At 46.6% G+C, this 18794-nt stretch overlaps 2 protein-coding genes across 7 annotated transcripts; one reads left to right on the forward strand and one right to left on the reverse strand.

Annotated features, from left to right (window-relative positions):
• The first annotated feature begins 8752 nt into the window (after positions 1–8752).
• Positions 8753–15013, forward strand: TINF2 (TERF1 interacting nuclear factor 2). Of its 4 annotated transcripts, none has more exons than XM_061430369.1 (10): positions 8753–9430; positions 9521–9666; positions 9785–9889; positions 10009–10110; positions 10189–10296; positions 10394–10490; positions 10658–11117; positions 11204–11268; positions 11376–11467; positions 14015–15013. In XM_061430369.1, the coding sequence occupies exons 2-10, from the start codon at positions 9649–9651 to the stop codon at positions 14183–14185; spliced, it is 1218 nt and encodes a 405-aa protein (XP_061286353.1). In that variant the 5' UTR covers positions 8753–9430; positions 9521–9648; the 3' UTR covers positions 14186–15013. The 4 variants fall into 4 exon arrangements, with proteins under 4 accessions (XP_061286353.1, XP_061286354.1, XP_061286352.1 ...); XM_061430370.1 differs by lacking the exon at positions 14015–15013 and adding an exon at positions 11593–11875; XM_061430368.1 differs by having other exon boundaries at positions 8753–9666; positions 11593–15013.
• GMPR2 (guanosine monophosphate reductase 2) lies at positions 12274–18762 on the reverse strand. 3 transcript variants are annotated; one of them, XM_061430375.1, is made up of 10 exons: positions 18680–18762; positions 18181–18276; positions 17920–18039; positions 15644–15727; positions 15326–15499; positions 14467–14548; positions 14269–14375; positions 14040–14082; positions 13097–13256; positions 12274–12900 (listed from the first exon to the last, which is right to left on the reverse strand). In XM_061430375.1, exons 2-10 carry the CDS (start codon positions 18265–18267, stop codon positions 12711–12713), a joined length of 1047 nt encoding a protein of 348 aa, XP_061286359.1. In that variant the 5' UTR covers positions 18268–18276; positions 18680–18762; the 3' UTR covers positions 12274–12710. The 3 variants fall into 3 exon arrangements, with proteins under 3 accessions (XP_061286359.1, XP_061286360.1, XP_061286361.1); XM_061430376.1 differs by having other exon boundaries at positions 18181–18294; positions 18680–18757; XM_061430377.1 differs by lacking the exons at positions 17920–18039; positions 18181–18276; positions 18680–18762 and adding an exon at positions 17321–17434.
• Positions 18763–18794: the final 32 nt, after the last annotated feature.

Consider the following 18794-nt stretch of genomic DNA (forward strand, 5'->3'; position numbering starts at 1 on the left):
GTCTGTCATCCAGCTACACTCTGCCAAGGTGAGCTCTGCCAGCCTTGAGGTTTTAAAGACTCCCCAAGTTGTATGTGTTCCTTGAACCCCAAACTTGTGTATTCACTGCCGTCTCCATATCTTTACAATGTGACTGTCCAATGTGGTTGTCTCATAGACACCCCAAGTGTACCAGGTCTGAAGTCAGACTCATGACCTCCCTCCAGCAGGTATCTTCCTGCAGCTTCCCCTCCTACATCAGTAAATGGCACTTCCATCTTTCCAGTTTCTTGGCCCCAAACTTTTGGAGTCACCCTTGACTCCTCTCTTTCTCTCATAACCCACATTTGGATCTGTCAGCAAATCTTGCTGGTTCTATCTCCCATTCATAGGTGTTCAGCTTCTGACCACTCCTCATCTCCTCCACAGCCACCATCCTGCTCAAGCTGCTTTCCTCCCCCAGCTGGACTGTTGCACTTGCTTCCTAATTATTTCCCCACTTTGACTCAGAATGAGCAAGTAGACCAGATCGTGTCAATCCTCTACTCAAAGCCTTCCACTGCATCCCCTCAAATCAAAGTCCTTATAGCGCTCTGTGACTCCGACCCCCTCCCCGCGACCCCACCCCAGGCTCAGTCCATCCAGCGCACTGGCCCCTTCCTACCTGGACAGTGTGAGGCACACTCCTGCTCCATGAGCTCCGTGGGGCTGCACTTTGCCTGCAGACTTCTTTCCCACGTGGCCCCACGGCCCACTCCCTCTTCTCCTTCAAGACTCGCTAACTGTCACCATCTTCTGGTCTTCTCTTCCATTCTATTTTATTTTATTCTTTTTTGCGGATGTCTGGGCCAGAGGTGCTGTAATGGCTGTGAAATATGTCAGATCCACAAAAAATTAAGTTCAAGTTTTCCCTTTTTAGTTCGTATACAAAATGACTGGGTCCCCACTCTGTGTACATCTGGAATTTTCTTTTCTGCAAACTTATAAGGACATTCAGTTTACAGTGGAATATCTGATCAACAGTTCTGAGTCCTTTCACATAATTTATCATCCAAACCCAGACACGCTTGAGATGAAAGGGGCATTAGAAATACATAATTTTTAAAAGCAACTATACTCCAATAAAAATAAAATTCTAATGCCTATTAAAAAAAGAAATATGTAATTTTTGAAACGTTTACTTTTGCTCAGTGTTTTGCTATACAGATGAACTTAAATAGTTCTGTTAAAACTATTCGCAAAGATTTTTTTTCTAAAAAGTGAATATATATGCACAGTAAATAAATATTTAAAATTTCAAATTATTCTTGCTATATATTCACAAACATCAATAAATTTCTTAGCTGTATTTCTAAGTAAGGTGTTACTGGCATTTTTTCTGAAGAATAAAGATTTTTCAGTATGGTTTTGTCACGCGAGTGTATGTTTCCCGGTTCTTTGTCTCGTCACAACAAAGATTTGGAGCAACGGACATTAAAGCCCTTGGCACGTCACAGCTCTCGGGTCTTGGAAAAACCGTGCTACAGCTCTTAGGCAAATCAGTGTTACAGCTCTATTTTATTTAGAAGATAGCAGGAGAATCCAAGACTCAAAGAGAAGAGAGTGGAGGAGTGCGAGGGGAGGGGGGGAGAGAAAGAGAGAGCAAGCGCCAGAGAGCGAGAGAGAGTGCATGGGCGCACGAGCACACATGCACTCGGGAGAGAGAGTCCCCCATTCTATTTTAAAATTGCAGCACCTTCCATGTTTGCTGTCCCCCCTTGTTCTTTACTTTTCTCCAGAGTGCATGTTACCATGTGATGTTCTTATACTGAATTTTTGTATCGTTTGTTTATTCTCTAATTCTCTTTACCACTACTGCCCCTACTACTACTTCTACTACTAAGTCGCTTCAGTCGTGTCTGACTCTGTGCGACCCCAGAGACGGTAGCCCACCAGGCTGCCCCTGGGATTCTCTTGCCCTGGGATTCTCCAGGCAAGAACACTGGAGTGGGTTGCCATTTCCTTCTCCAATGCATGAAAGTGAAAAGTGAAAGTGAAGTCGCTCAGTCGTGTCCGACTCTTTGAGACCCTATGGACTGCAGCCTACCAGGCTCCTCTGTCCATGGGATTTTCCAGGCAAGAGTACTGGAGTGGGGTGCCATTACCTACTGCCCCATCCTAGTGCAATCCACCATGCTCCATCACTTGGATCAAAGTTCCAGTTCTCCCGCAAGACTTTGCCCTTCCCTGTCTATTCTCAACTTGGCATCCAGGGGATGCTTTTAAATGTCAATCAGATTATGTTACCAGTCTGCTCACACTCCCCAGTGGTTCCTCACCTCTCACAGAATGACAGCTATGGCTACTTCACCTTTCTTGTTTCTCAAAGTCTTGACATCATGGCCTTCCGACTGATGGTTTTCCCTGCCTGGCACATCATTCCCCTGCTATCCAGGTGGCAGGTACCTTCCTTTGAAGTCTGTCCTCGAATATCACTGTCTTAATGGAACCTTTTCTGGCCACCCAATTTTATTTTGTATTTATTTTTCTCTGTGCCAGGTCTTCACTGCTGCACGGGCTACTCTCTAGTTGTGATTCAAGGGAGGGCTTTTCACTGCAGTAGCTTCTCATTACGGAGCATAGGCTCTAAGCACGCTGGCTTCAGTAGTTGCGGCTCCCAGGCTCTAGAGCACAGGCTCAGTAGCTGTGGTGCACAAGCTTAGCTGCTCCAAGGCATGTGGGATCTTTCTGGATCAGGGATCGAACCCACAGTCGTCTCAATCGAACTCAATCGTCTCCTGCATTGGCAGGCACATTACTACTGAGCCACCAGGGAAGTCCCTGGCCACACTATTTTAAATTGCAACCCACTCTTCTCACGACCACTTTTCCTTGCTTTATTTTTCTCCATAACACCTATCTACATCCAACATAGTCAATATTTTAACAATGCATTTATTTATTGTGTCTCTCCTGCCCCAACTGTAATATAAAACAGTGATTTTTATATTTATAAACAGTGTAATATAAGCAGTGATTTTTGTCTGATTTTGTCTTTGTTATATGCTCAGAAGTTAGTGCATGGAAATACTCAGTGAATACTTGCTGAGTGAAGAAGAATTTGGTATAACCTATGGCTTTCCTGGTGGCTCAGACGGTAAAGAGTCTAACTGTAGTGCGGGAGACCCAGGTTTGATCCCTGGGTTGGGAAGATCCCCTGGAGAAGGAAATGGCAACCCACTCCAGTATTCTTGCCTGGAAAAATCCATGGATGGAGGAGCCTGGTAGGTTACAGTCCATGGGGTCACAAAGAATCGGACATGATTGGGCGACTTTACTTATGTATAAGAATGACTGTCATCTTCACAACAACCGCTTAAGGTAGTTGGATTGTAATTCCCCCTCTACAGATGAAGAAACTGAGGCAAGGGGCTAGGGTACCTGTCAAAAATCATTAAGCAGTCTGGAATAGGATGGGAACCTGGGCAGTCTGGCTCCACAGCCTGCATTTTATCTGAGATTGAAAGTGGCCCCACAGAGTTCTTAATTTCACCCTCAAACTCTTCTTCCCCTAGTTTTTCCCATCTCATTGTTACTATGATCATCTAGTTGTTCCAGCCAAAAACCTACAAATCACCCTTGATTCCTCCCTATTCTCTCTCCCAAGGTTCACTCCAGCAGGATTTCTTATCAGTTCTATGTCCAAAATATATCCGAGTCTGTCCTCTCCACTTACACTGTCACTGTGCTCTTTCCCTACGGAACTGCCATAGCCTCCTGATGTTTTTCCACTCTTGTTTCTGAATAATCCAATTTCTACACAGCCAGTGAGCTTTTGAAGCTCTAAATTAAATCCTGGCACTCTCCTGCTTAAAACCAGACAGGGCTGGTACTGAACCCAAGTTCATTTGTTTGCTTCTTGAAAGCCAATACTCAAGAGACACCTGTTGGTGGGAAGGACTAGCTGCATTATTCAGGAGGACATCAACCTCAGAAGATGGTGGACTAATGTCCCCAAACCATCTCCAAGTTGCCGGTTACAGGACAAAGCGTTATAAATTGGAGTTTCAGGGGTGTTCGAGATGGGGCTATGTGCAGAAGAGCAAAGTCAGCTCCAATAATAATAATAAATTGGCCATGTGGTGTTCTGGTCAGCACCATCTAGAAGGGTTTATGTGCATTTAGTCTTCTACTCCAGGCTCGGTCTGCTCCCATATTCTTAAGGCCAGTCCCTGGGATTCTTAAGCAAGCAAGATTGTCTCCCACTCAACTAGTCATTATCTAAAAGCTCTAAGACCGGCCAGGGTCAGTAGGGAGCGAAGATGCAGGTAAGTTTTAAAATCTGTGCTGCTGGAGCAGCTTATCTTATGGCTACACTTCCAGTGCTTTCCCAACACCCTTAGAACCATGCAAAGTGCTGCCCTCATCTATTTGGCCTTGCAGCCGTCTCTAACCTCAACTCCACCACTTGCCCCTGACCCTGCTGCCTCAGCCCCACAGTCCTTCTGCTTCTCAAATTCACCAACCTTCTACCTAAACCTTGGCATCTGTTCTTCCTTCTGGAGGAACACTCTTCCGCATGGCATGGCTGCCCCTCATTCTTCAGGTCTCAACTCAGATGTCACCTCCCTCAAAAGAGAGGGGATATATGTATACCTATGGCTGATTCATGTTGAGGTTTGACAGAAAACAACAAAATTCTGCAAAGCAATTATCCTTCAATTAAAAAATAAATGAATTTTTTAAAAAAAGATGTCGCCTCCCCATTGAACTCTTCTCTATCCATCAATCTGATTCGTTGGTTACCGCCAGCCTCTTAAGTATATCACCCTATTTTATTTCGTATCCTACTTAGCACTTATTGTTTAACATCAGTGTGCTTGTTTGTTCATTAAATTCTGTCTCTTTTCTCTAAAATGTAAGCTCCTTAAGAGCCTGTCTGTTCACACCCAGGACCCAGAACAGGGTCGAGCACAGAGCTGCAGAAGTGTTTGCTACTTACACACTTAAAAGCAACAATTTGCAAGATGTAACTTATCATTGTTCCTTGAATGTGTGGAGCAAACTCCAATAGTTGTACTGTTTTTAAATAAAAATGATGTGATTTACTTGATTAATCTCTCATTCCTAGAAATTTAAGTCTTCCCAAAGTTTTACTATTTAATTTTTTTCTCAATTTAAAAAAAATTGGAGACTTCCCTGGTGGGCCAGTGGCTTAGACTGCATTCCTAATGCAGGGGGCTTGGGTTCGATCCCTACTCAGGGAACTAGATCCCGCATGCCACAACTGAGAGTTCTGCATGTCACAACTAAGACCAAGTGCAGCCAGATAAATTAAAAAATAATAATAATAATAAATTTAAAAAATTGAAGTATAGTTGATTTAGTGTTAATTTCTACTGTGCAACAAAGTCAACCATTATACGTGTATATGTACATTCTTTTAAAATATTTTCCATTATAGTTTATCATAGGATATTGAATATATAGTTCCCTGTGCTATACAGTAGGGCTTTGTTGTTTATCTGTTCTATATATACTAGTGCATCTGCTGCTGCTGCTGCTAAGTCGCTTCAGTCGTGTTCAACCCTGTGCGACCCCATAGATGGCAGCCCACCAGGCTCCCCTGTCCCTGGGGTTCTCCAGGCAAGAACACTGGAGTGGGTTGCCATTTCCTTCTCCAATGCATGAAAGTGAAAAGTGAAAGTGAAGTTGCTCAGTCATGTCTGACTTTTAACGACCCCATGGACTGCAGCCTACCAGGAGGTAGGTAGGAGGTCCATGGGATTTTCCAGGCAAGAGTACTGGAGTAGGGTGCCATTGCTAACCCCCAAACCTCAGTCCATCCCTCCCCTCCCCTCCAAAAGTTTTGCTATTCTAAATAGAGCTGTAATAAATATCCTTGTACAAGAAAATAAATCTTTGGGTTAATTTTAAATTATTTCCTTAAGATAACCCCCAGAGTGAGAATTATTATGTAAACAAGATTGAGCACATTTAAGGTGGTTCAATATACTTTATTAGTTTCCAGAAATACATCAGTATCTCTTTTTATTGAACTTGGGGGAAAATGTGAGAGCTTAAGATTTCTAACAACTTTGTAACTTGCTTCACATTTATTCACTTCATCCTGGTCCTCTGCATGTATCAGAACTCAAAAATGCTTGAAATCCTCAAAAAGCAAAAGAAAAACAACAACAAAAAAACGGGAAGGCAATGTTATTCTCCAAACAGCTAGAGGGAAAGAAATGAATATATGTTGAGCTCCTACTATGAGTTAAGCTCAAACTGGGTGCTTTATGGGGATCATCTCCTTTTATTTTCTGGGGGTGAGCATCAGAATCCCTATTGTCCCAGTTTAATTTGTTCTTAGGCCTCTGGCTCTCCTCCTACTAGAATGGAAGGGCAAGGACCTTATCTCTGTTACTCACGCTGATTCATAGCCTGTGACATACTAGGTGTTCATCAAATATCTGTTGAATGGAAAATGAACTAAATTGGAGGGTGATGGAGAGTCTGGAGGCTTAGGAGTGCAGTGGAGGATTATGTTTTGGAGCATTTGTGGGAAGAATGCATGAGTGATAACTAGTCCAGCTCTGGGAAGAGATAATTGGGTACTCAGGGAGAGCTGAGTAATGACCAGTCGAGCAAAACTCTTACTGGGATTGTACCTCAGCAAAAGTACTAGGGAAACCTATTTAATACCATTTACATTTTATATGATTATTTCCTTTACATCCTCCTTTATCTAACAGAATGCCTTCCTTAAAAAATTAAAGATGTATTCTTAGTTTTAAGAAATTCACTAGAAGACTTCCTTGGTGGCTCAGTGGTAAAGAATCCACCTGCCAATGCAGGAGACACAGGTTCAATCCCTAATCCAGGAAAATCCCACATGCCTCGGAGCAACTAAGCTCATGCACCACAACTACTGAGCCTGAGCTCTAGAGCCAGTACTCTACAACAAGAAAAGTCACGGCAATGAGAAGCTCAAACACCACAACCAGAGGGTAGGCTCTGTTCGCCACAACTAGAGAAAGTCCACACATAGCAGTGAAGACCCAGTACAGCCCAAAATAAAATTTTTTAAAAAATTTAAAAAGAAATCTGCTAGAATTTGCTGAGGGAGGCTTGGGGAGATAACTATGAGGGCTTTTGTGGAGGTAGTCAACACATGAGCCACAGAAGATGAAAGTCAAGTCCACGAGGCAAGGACAAAGGACTCACCCAGTATGTGCGAAGCACAGAATATGAGCCAACTCAGTGTATCTGGAAATGCAAGCAGTTTGAAGAGGATTGGCTTATAGGTGCACGATAAGTGCAAAGTGGCAAGGAATGTGTTAGAAGAGGTAAACTTATTCAGATCATTAAAAATCCTTTTGCCATATTAATAAGGGGGAGCTTTCAGTTAGGGATGATGTGATCAATTTTGCATTTCACCAGATTTATGATGAAAGCAACATGGAAAAGAAATTAGGAGTTGGGCTGGAGGTAGGGAAACTAGAGTCTTCTCAATGTGAGAGACAGGGAACCTGATATAAGATACAGACTGTGAGCATGAAAAAAAGAGGGGGTAAGTTTGAAGGTTCCATTAGAAGTAGAATTGATTAGACTTGGTGAGGGATTAGATTTGGAGAACAGAGAGGACAAACTTAAGGGCAATGGTCTTGTTTTCTGAGTCACGGGTAAAGAAACATGTCATGCACAGAAATACAGAGGCCATGAGAAAGAACAGAATTTAAAATAGAAGATAATTTTCAGTTTTCAGTCTGGCATATAAGGAGCTTAGAAGTTCTTCTCACTTCTGTCCTTACAAGTAGGATGAACAGAAAATCAAAAACCAAGAGAAAATCTTGAAGGAAGCCTGAGGGGTAGAAGTGGGTACATCTTATTTATAGAGGAGCAAGGATAAGAATTACATTGGGGGAATTTCCTGGTGGTCCAGTGATTAGGACCATGTGCTTTCACTGTCAGGGCCAGGTTCAATCCCTGGTTGGGGAACTAAGACCCTGCAACCCATGCGGGGAGGCCAAAATAATAATAATTACATCAGACTTCTTCAGAAACCAAGAAGAGAGCACAGTAAAATGTCTAAAGTGTTGAAGGAAAAAAAAGTCCATCAACCTAGACTTCTGTATCCAACAAGATTCTCTCTCAAAAGTGAAGGAGTAACACTTTTTCAGGCAAACAAAAATTGAGGGAGTTTGCAGCCAGAAGATCTAACTTGCAAGATATGCTACAAGAAATTCTTCAGAAAAGAAGGAAAACGACATAGGCCAGAAACTCAGATCTACATAAAGGCAGAACTTTAGGGAAAAGAATAAAGATAAAATTAAAAAGTCGGGTAACTAGAATTTCATAGATGTCCGATTTGAGTACTTTAGAACTTCCAGCTAGATGTCCCGCGGGCAGTCGAATACGGCTCTGCAGGGAGGAGTATAGGGGCCATTATCTCTAAGGAGATGGCCCATGGAAAGGGTAGTTTCACTAAATCGCTGTAAGGCGGTCAGAGCAGATAATTAATTCAGAAAACAAAGAATACACACTGTGTGTCAAGGTTCTGTCCCTGGAAATAAGGAGAGACTCCAGGAAGGGTGACAAGGAGAAAGACAAGTTATATGAGGGGGCTGACTGGAGTAAGCGCACAACAGAATTCGAAAAGGGAAATCTCTGTTACTATTTTTAGCACTACACGCCTTTAAAAAAACATATCAAACACAGAAAAACACAAAAAATTACCTACAGTCTCACCATCTAGAAAAAAGTTAACTATCTGACGTATTTTTTTCAAACTTTGTATTTTATTTTTTAAGGGCGGGCGCCCTCTCCTGTTCTGTGAAAAGAGCCGAACCCTTACTGGAAGCCGCGCACCGCCCGGGGAAGGCTTTGAAGACGCTGGGATTTAAGGAATCGGATTAGAGAGGCTGAAGACGATGGAGAGGGAAACTAGCACGAACCTCCCTTTACAGACTAGAAATTCAAAGAACGAAGCGCTTTCTCTGCAGGCTCCCCGAAATAATGCACCGGTCGGGGGCGGAGCCCAGATCAGCGGCCCCGTCCACCCCGAAGCTGTCGGAAGTGCGTGAAAGCGAGGGCGGGGACCAGCAGCGGCGCCGGATCTGCCCGGGCGTGGCCTTGTGACGCGACGTCACGTATCCCCTGTCTGGCGGCCCATTGGTTCGCCACTACCACCCTTTTCCCGGGTAGGAGAACTGGTCGCAGAGCCGGAAGCGAGGTAGACTTCGGGTTTGAGACAGCGGCGGCGTTTCAGGCAGAGCGGTCTAGTGCCAGTGGAGCTGGCCAGCCTCTCCATTCAGGCTCCATCCCCAGTTGGAGAGAAACAGGAGTCTGGTGGCCCTTGGGAGGCGCAGAGTCGGATAGCCAAGTATCCGTTGCAAACTGAAATAGCGGAGCTAGTGAAGGCCACCGGAAGCCCCGCCCCTGGGAGGAGTCGGGAAGCCGCGCCGAGGAGGTAGGAACCCAAAGAGACGGCCCCTGGGGTGGGGTCCGCCTGCCATGGCCACACCCCCGGGGGCCGGTCCCGCTGCTCTTCGCTTTGTAGCTGCTGCCAGCTGGCAAGTCATTCGCGGACGCTGCGTGGAGCATTTTCCCCGAGTAGTGGAGTTTCTGCGATACCTGCGCGCTGCTGCCCCTGGCTTGGTTCGCTACCGGCATCATGAACGCCTGTGTATGGGCCTAAAGGCCAAGGTATTGGAACCAATAGGACCTGGTAGAAGGGATAGGGATCGACTACTTGGGGGTGGAACCGGTAGGAAAAGGGCAGTTTGCTCCGACGTGGGCTTTCTGAGCTCAGTACCCTCCACAGTTGGTGGTGGACCTCATCCTGCAGGGCCGGCCTTGGGCCCAGGTTCTAAATGCCCTACATCACCACTTCCCAGAGTCTGGACCTGTAGTGCGGGACCCCAAAATCGTGAGTAACCCTTGAAGCGAGCCCTACCCCGGTTAATACCTGATGCAGCAAAGTTGCTTCTCTTCGTGGTCACTGGATACTGGTGCCCCTAACCTGTTTGCCTTCCTTACCCTCGACAGACAAAGCAGGATCTGAGGAAGATATCGGAGGCTCAGGAAACCTTTTGCCAGCAGGTGAAGCAGCTGGCAGAAGCCCCTGTTGATTTGGCCTCGAAGCTGCAGGTGGGACTGGCTGCTTTGGAAGCAGTGGTGTAGCTGTTGTCTCTAGCCCTCTCTGACCTGCTGCTTTTCCTCCTGCAGGAACTTGAACAAGAGTATGGGGAAACTTTTATGGCAGCCATGGAAAAGCTGTTTTTTGAATATTTGTGTCAGCTGGAAAAAGCACTGCCTACGCTGCAGGCACAGCAGGTTTTGTTGGGGCAAAACACTTAAGGGCAGAATGCTGGGATGGCAGGTGGGGTTGTAACAAGGCCTGTGGTCTTCATGCCTCTCTCCCTTCTCACAGCTTCAGGATGTGCTGAGCTGGATGCAGCCTGGAGTTTCTATTACTTCTTCTTTTGTCTTGAGCCAATATGGTGTGGACATGGGGTGGCCACTTCCAGGTACCAGGACTATGTGGGAGAACTAAGAATTTGGGGGGTGGAGTTTTAGCTTGAGACCTTTTGAGACAGCCCACTGGAAGGGTTACATCGGCCTGAGGTATAAGAAACCAAGCTGAGTGGATGTGTTTGAATTTTAGCTTTTTAAGAAGCCTTGTTTTCTTCTTCAGAGTACTCTGCTACTGATTCAGTGAACACGACAGAGCCCTCAGAGCAGAGTCCTCCTCAGCAACCAAGACCAGCACTCCACGACCCTCTGCCAAAAGCCTCTCCTGGCCCACTGCTTCCTCAGGGACCAGCCTCGAGGAAGCATCCGGAACCTCTGACAGGCCACCATTTCAATCTGGCCCCTCTAGGCCGGCGAAGAATCCAGCCCCAGTGGGCACCCACTAGCAGAGGCCATAAGGAGCGCCCCACAGTCATGCTGCTCCCCTTCAGGGACGTGGGTTCACCAGCCCAGGTCACATCTAAGCCTGGGAAGAGCAAAGATGGCACACATACAGCAGATGCAGCCGGTGCTGTGGGCACCAGAGCACCCTCGACCGGGAAGTCTAAGAGTCCATCTGAGACCCTGGGAGGAAGAGCTCTGAAGGAGAATCCAACTGACTCATCTGCCTCGGAGCAAAAGGAGTGAGTAGAACAGCTGCATCTCCCTACTAGCAGCACGTGCCCTGCCCGCTTTCCTTTCACCCTGTCTTTGCTTGCTCCCACCTCAGGAACTGCCACATGGACTGCCACATGGAACCACTTAGACTGTCATTATCACCTCCTAGGAAGTCAGGTAGGTATCCTGAGTCAGAACCAGATCAAACAGCCCTTCCTCCTGGGGACTCCTGAGGATCTGTGTTCACTGAGGAGAGTGCCTGGACTCTGCTTTTCTCCCTACAGTGTGTCCTCCATCTCTGTACAGCTCTGACATTACCATAGGGGACCTGGTTTTGGACTCTGACGAGGAAGAAGATGGCCAGAGGGAAAGAAGAGTGAGTAGGAAAGCTGGGAAGTGGATGGGTGGGCAGAACAAGACAGAAAGTGACATGCTCTAGGATATGGAGGGCTCAGGGCACGTTTCAATGATGATAGGATCTCCCTGCTCCCTTCTCTGCAGGAATCTCTGGAAAACTATCAGAAGACAAAGTTTGACACCCTGATCCCCACCTTCTGTGAATATCTACCCTCTTCTGGCCCCAGCACTGTGTCTATCCCCTTCCCTGACTGTACAGACAGTTCTAGACTCCTGTGATAAGACTGAAATGCTCACGACATTCTGCCTGTCTCCTTTCTCTCATACAGTTTAGTGGGGATAAAGTGAAAGCCTGGGCTTGGGTTGCCCGACTATAATGCTGAAGTTACTTTGTAATGCTTGATAATTAAATTTTGGATTTGTTAAACACTGTCTTGATGCAAGGAAGGGGAATGAAGCCTTCTCTAAGGTCTAGGTAGGTCATTCTTGAGAAACATAACCAGCCTCTCTGGGGCTGGAAGCTGATCCTTTTGCCATTTTACTTCCCTTGGAGAGTGTTGTTCAAACATGTCCAATTACCAGGGCTGAGAGCCTGGAAGAAAAATTTCCTTTTGCTATTCTGAAAATACTCTGTGGTCCGATGCCAGAATATACTTTGTAAATTCTCATGCTGCCAGGTTCATTGCAGGTAGTGGCTCTAGAATGGAGATATTTCACGGGAAGGGTACTCACTGTCCCTGACTCTACTGGGTCAGTGCCGGCTCCACTTGCCCTGGGGTAGCACCCAGATGCCAGCCTTATGCAGAAAATCCCAGAATCTCAAAGTCATTGGGATCTCTCTTTATTGAGGTATTTAAATTATGTAAATACTTCCACGCTTTGTAGATATTCAGAGGTCTATTTAATGAATCCGATTAACAAAACATGATTCTAAAAGCCTACCTCTACCAGAACCAAGGCCACATAAAACATTTATGTATGAATCAGCCTCTCTTTTCAATCCTCTTCAGAATGCTGGGTCCCCAGATTCCCACTTGATTCTCTCAGCTTCCTTTTCTCAGCCTGCCTGCCTTGCTTCCTCCCCACTAAGTGCCGTCGGCATTTTGCATGTGCAGATAGAGAAGTACAGGATTACTGCAGGAACCGTCAGGAGAGGATAGGAAATGACCAAGTAATAGCCTAAGTAGCTGGGACGAGAGAGGGGCCCACTTGGGAGCCCTGTGGTGGATGCTAGAGCCCTGGGAGGGCAGAACTGCTCAGGTCTAGCTCTCGTCACTGAAGATCGGATTCACCTGCTGGGTGACACGGATGAAGGTAGTTCTCCGGCTCAGCTCCTTCAGCTTAGCTGCTCCCACGTAAGTGCAGGTGGAGCGGATGCCTCCAAGAATGTCTCGGATGGTGTGTTCCACATCCCCTTTAAAGGGCACCTCCACTGTCTTTCCTTCTGAGGCCCTTAGAAGAAGAAAAGCTTTCTTACCTTTTCTCGCTGGATTCCTTACCATGGTCTCTAGCATTTAGTCCTTCCCTGTTCATCACTTTTCTTCCAAGAACTGTACCATCCATCTCCCAGCAACCATGAGTTCTGCCATCACCCTTCTAGGAAAGTCATGCTTTCCAAGAACCCTTGGCCTCTGGCCACCACACCTACCTGTACTCAGCCACACCCCCGGCATACTTCTTCATGGCCATTTCGGAACTCATGCCGTAGAAGAGCTTGTACTTCCTGCCATTCCTCTCGATGAGCTCACCACCTGACTCACTGTGCCCAGCCAGCATGCCGCCCAGCATCACGAAGTCAGCCCCTGCCCCTGCCAGCACCAGCGAGAGGGTAAGAGATGAAACTGGCCCAGGTGCCCAAACTGTCACCCTCAGAAGCAACTCACACCAAGTTTTCAGGCCTCACAATGATTCTGGCATCTTCCTGGTTTTGTTTCCTTAGCTGGCCCATAACCCAAGCACACAGGCCTGCTCTGCCCTGACTCTATTCCTCAGTAGGCCTGACTTTTCCAAGAATTTCAAAAAGAGTCTCTGCCAGGCTTCTGCTCTCTGCTTTTTGTTGCTTTTGCCATCTGCCTCTTTTTACTGTGCCCAGCCAAGACTCACTTCAAGTGTCTCAAGAGCAAAGGTCTCCAACTTGAGTGTGAGCAAGGATGACCCAGGAAGCTGGGAAAGTACAGATCTGCAGCCCTACTCCCCAGAGCTAGATCCTGTGGATGTGGTGTGGGGCTCGGACCTCTACTCCATCCAGTTGTCCAGGCGATGGTGCAGATGGTCCTGGCCCACATTTGGAGAGTCTGTATTAGAGTTTCAGGATGTCCCCTGCTGGCTGCCCCAGGTGACACCATAGACTTCTGGGTCCCTAGTCATATTATTAAAGAACAGCTTTCTTGGACTTCCCTAGCCTGATCCTCAACCCGCTCCAGTGTTCTTGCCTGGAGAATCCCAGGGACGGGGGAGCCTGGTGGGCTGCCGTCTATGGGGTCGCACATGGTTGGACACGACTGAGGCAACTCAGCAGCAGCAGCCTGATCCTAGACCCTCAGAGGTGACTCATCCTCTTCTACAGGATCCTCCTTATGTGCCCTCCTTACCGAAAGCCTTGGCCACATCCCCAGGACAGCTGCAGCCTCCATCCTGCAAAGTAAGGAGCACTGTGAAGAGACAGCATGGATGCCCCAAGCCCTCTAGGAGGTCCCAGCGGCCCAGCTCAATGCTGACAGGGACCCAGGAACCCTAATCCAAACTCTACCAGAACCTCCAGACGTGGGTGAGAACCCAGATGTTTGGCAGCTTCATACTCTATCCTGCCCTTGACCTTACTGAAATGATGTGGCCTTTGAGGCCGTGAGCAGCATCTGCACACTCCATCACTGCACTTAGCTGTGGATACCCCACTCCAGTTTTCTTCCGGGTGGTACACACGGAGCCTGAGAAGAATGTGACAAGAATGAGGATGAAGTTGTTCACAGGTGTCTGCCACTGGAGGGGTGGCCAGTGGCCCCCAGTGAACCAGCTTACCTGGTCCAATTCCCACTTTGATGATGTCAGCCCCAGAGAGGATCAGCTCTTCCACCATTTCTCCTGTTACCACATTCCCTGCCTGGGACAGAACCATCAAAACAGCATGCTCAGGGTCAAAAAGAGTCAACATTATTACGAAGAAGAGTCGCTGGGTTCCCCTTTTAGATGAGTCACTTCAGAGGACCCTGCTTCCCAAGCTGAGCTAAGGGGGTGAGTGGCCAGTGTCACGGTTGTACTAGGTAGGGTAAAGTGGGGTCTAGCTGGAATAAGATCACACCGGATTTACAGTAGATTTCTCTCCCTCCCCACCAAGACACCCAAACATATCCTGTCCTTAAATTGTTACGTCATGAGACCTCTCTGGCTTCAGGGGAAGTGGGAGGACATGGTAATGTAGGCTCAGTACCCACCTACCCAGCTGTATTTGCTTTTGATGAACAGGACAGAGAGACCCCACAATGCTGTGAAGAAAACAAGGCCTTGTCATCACTCCCCTGAGCTTGTAAAAAATAAAACTGCATTTCATGCAACCCCTTTAATGTAAGACCGTAGTGTCTGTCCATGTCTTTGGGCAGGTGTGTATGTACCAGAGATATGTACAATGCATAAGTGTTCCATTGTGGTTTGGTGAGTGACATCGGGTACTGGATTTACAAGACTGTGTATCAAGGGTCAGAGAAAACAGCACTGGCCAGTAAACAAACATCTAAAATGGGGAACCGTGGATAACCACCCAGTGCCATGATTAAGTGGACTAGGAAATGCAGTAGAGGAGAAAGGAACTTATAACAAAATAGAGTGGCAGGAAGAGTGGAGGAAGGAGAGGAACGGACCCACTAGAGGGCAACAGACATACCATGATGGTGTGTTCAGGGAAGCGCTTCCGCACATCCTTCACAAATTCCACAAAGTGTTCAGAGTAGCCATTGGCCACGTCCAGGCATACATACTTCACCTGGGGAATAGCGTTCAGGATCTGTTCCAGCTGCTCAAAGTCCGAAGAGCCTGTGCCTGAGCTGGCAGCCAGATGCTGTGAGAGAAACAGGGCCATGAGCATGTCAGAGGCAACAACATGGCTGGTTAGCCAAGGGGAGTGGGGAGGTCAGGGTTGGAAGACAAGCAAAAGGGATTGTCGGAAGACGGCTAAGGCAGGGGTCGGGAGGACCGGTGTTACCTCAAGACAGTCAGGATTCTGGCTGGCAAACTCTTTCCACTGCTCGAGGCTGTAGTGTTTATGGACAGCAGTGAAGAGGGAGAACTGGGGAGAAGAAAGCGTTAAAAAGGAAAGAACTTGTTAGAACCGCTTTCTCTGGAAACAGACCTTTATATTATCCTATCTGAGGGACAAAAGGACTGAAGTCTGGAAAAAGCAACTTGAAGATGTCAGTGGTTGAGCTGAGACCTCAGTTCCACCATTATTCTCCCTACAAATGCAATCGGGCTTTTCCACATAAGCCAGTACCTGCCCAACACTCCCACCAAAGCACTAAGTCATTTGGATTGGACTTTACCTGCCAGCGTGTGCAGTGCTTCTGACTTAAAAGGTGACAAGGACAAGCTGTTGGTGCAGTGGGATAAGCAGCAGACAAGAGAGAACCATGAAAAGGCTGTACAGAGACAGTGTCTGCCTGCACTGACTCAGCTCCTCCAATGACAACCTAGTACAGAACTAACCTATTTTTGGTATTTTCTGTTCCATTTATCAGCAGTAATTCAGTGAGCCTAAATGCTCACAAAATCAAAAGAGGTAAAGCCTTAAGGTTAACAGCCAATAAGGTACTACCCTTTCTCCATCTCTGCTAAAGTAGTGGACAAAAGGGACTTTGTCGGTGGTCCAGTGGTTGAGACTCACTTCCCATGCAGGGGGTGGGTTCGATCCCTGGTGCCACATGCTTCAACACATGGAACCCACCCCCCCAAAAAAAAGTAATGGACAGATTTTCTTAAGTCATGGACCAACCTGAAAAGTCTGTTTCATTCAGCCTGTTTTGGTTAACCAAGTTCAAGGCTAGAATGACTCATCAGACTTATGTTCCCTAGCTCAAAAAATTGCAGACAACATCCCAATACAAAGGCCACTGTGAATGCTGGTGTTTGTGCTTTAAAACTGCAGACATGTGAATAAACAAGGCAGCAGTTGAGAAAGCACAAATCTTGCAACTGATGAGATCCAAGGGATTAGCCGGCAGTAAGGAAGTGCGCATGCTATACTCAGACATCATCAACACTGCCCAGCCAAAGCTGCTACTGAATTCTGCTTTCTCAGAACACTGCCACTAACAAAGAAAAATCACTCTAGGAAGTCATCACACCTGGGAGATATCTTGGCATAGGGTGGCATGATGAATACATCCAATTACATACCAAGCTAGAGATCTAGAAAAAGGTCCTTGCTTGCACCCAACCTTTTAATTATTACTGAGACTTGCCTGTATCTCTAAAATCTGACTTCTTAAACATTCATCAGCAGAAACAAAAAGCCAGTCTCAACATAAAGCTCAAGAAAGTCCCAGCAAGGTCCATACGTTGTAGGACATCTGTTAACACTGAAGTCAGATTCACCATTGCTGCTTAACTCTACTGGACAGGCCAGGTGGACAACAGGCAACAGTGGGATTGCTAAGCAGATAGTGAATGGCAACAGAAATATGGTACCAAAGCTGCGTAACTATGAACCTCAGAGAAATGACAGCATACATTCCAGAAAGACTTCTAGCAATCAGAAACAGAAAGGGAGACAAAGTCCTTAAGGATAGCAGAGCCACAAGCAGCAGCAGAATCCATCAACCAGGGCTACATGGATAACCAGAAGAGTGTATACGTCCTCAGGATACCCAAAGTAACTATCTGCTTTCTCAGCTACAAGTATAGAAGCAAGTAATATAACTGACAGGAGCAGCATCTTCCATTTTGAAAACAAGCAATAACCTGAATAAGAAAAACATTCCATTTTGGGCACATCCCAGAACACTCAGGAACCTAGGACTTAAAAGGAAGATTAAAAAATATATATATATATATAGCAGACATGAAAGAAAATAAATTTCTTCTCGATAGGATTTTCTAGTTGAGAATTTTTGAATGCTCAAACTATATTTAGTTTCTGGACTAAAACAGTGAATGCTGAGTATCCTAACAGTAGTGTAAAGAGAGATGCATGTGGTTTGTAGAGGGTGATCTGGGTAGTGGGGATTGGCAGGATGTTTAAAATGCTGGACAGGAGAAGAGGGAAGTTTCGTTAAAATGGGTGCAAAACTTAGCTTTGAATCTCCCTAAGTCAGATGGCCATTTAAAGTTATCAGATAAAGAGGCCTTAGTACTATTGCAGAAAGCAGTAAATCAAGCATCCTGTTAATTGCCAGAGCTGACCTGGGATGGGAGTGGGGATGCAGATACCTATGCAGTCAGCCCACAAAACACCATGAGGAAGGGGCATGAGGGAAGTCCTACCTTACAGAGGACCTTGGCCATCTCAAAGGTGCCCACAGTATCCATATTGGCAGCAATAATGGGGATCCCAGTGTACATCTGCTTTGAGTTCCGAAAGGCAAAGGATCTTGTGAGATCCACCTGCAGATGCGAACAGGAAACTGAGCGTTTCACTCATCCAAAAACAAGTACTGCAGGAGAGCAAAAGCCAGGAATCTTTCCCAGTTCAGGCCCTCCAAGGAGCTTGGAATCAAGAAAGAGCAACTAGGAAAGCAGGCTCACCTCACTTCGAGACTTAAGGGTACTGCGTTTGGGCCTCAACAGGACATCCTTGAAATCCAGTTTGACGTCGTTGTCGATGTGAGGCATGGCAGGGACCTTAAGATAGCAATGAATCTGAGGGTTGGAAGGTAGGAAAAGTCTAGGAGAGGGTAGCTGAGTCAACTTCCCTTTAGCTCTTAATGCCCTGTTAGGGCTGGGTGGTTTATCTCTCTCCTAGCTTAAATCGTGGAAAGTCTGAGCATTGACTGAGGTACAGTCCCTGAAGAATGTCACTTCAGACCCATGCGGTTTCACTTTCTCTCGGTGTCTTCAACAAATAGTACTATTTGTTGGGGAGAACTGGGATGGAGTCGTGAGTGACCCTAAAATGGTGCATTCTTTACCCCCACCACTCTTCTTTCTGCCACCCTTACAAAGACCAGTCTGGGGTAAGGGGCAGATTTGGAAGCGAGGAGTGGTGGGTTTCTCATAAACCAGCTTCCGGGATAGGGGTACTCACTTCCTGTCTCCGTGATTCGAGTGGCAGTTGACCAACGCTTCTCTCGCTTAACCACAGCCTCGCGCAGCCCCGCTGAGCCTTGTGGGATAACAGGTTGGGCTAATTTGCCGCAGAG

Source organism: Bos javanicus, chromosome 10, assembly GCF_032452875.1.
Source record: "Bos javanicus breed banteng chromosome 10, ARS-OSU_banteng_1.0, whole genome shotgun sequence".
NCBI lineage: Eukaryota > Metazoa > Chordata > Mammalia > Artiodactyla > Bovidae > Bos > Bos javanicus.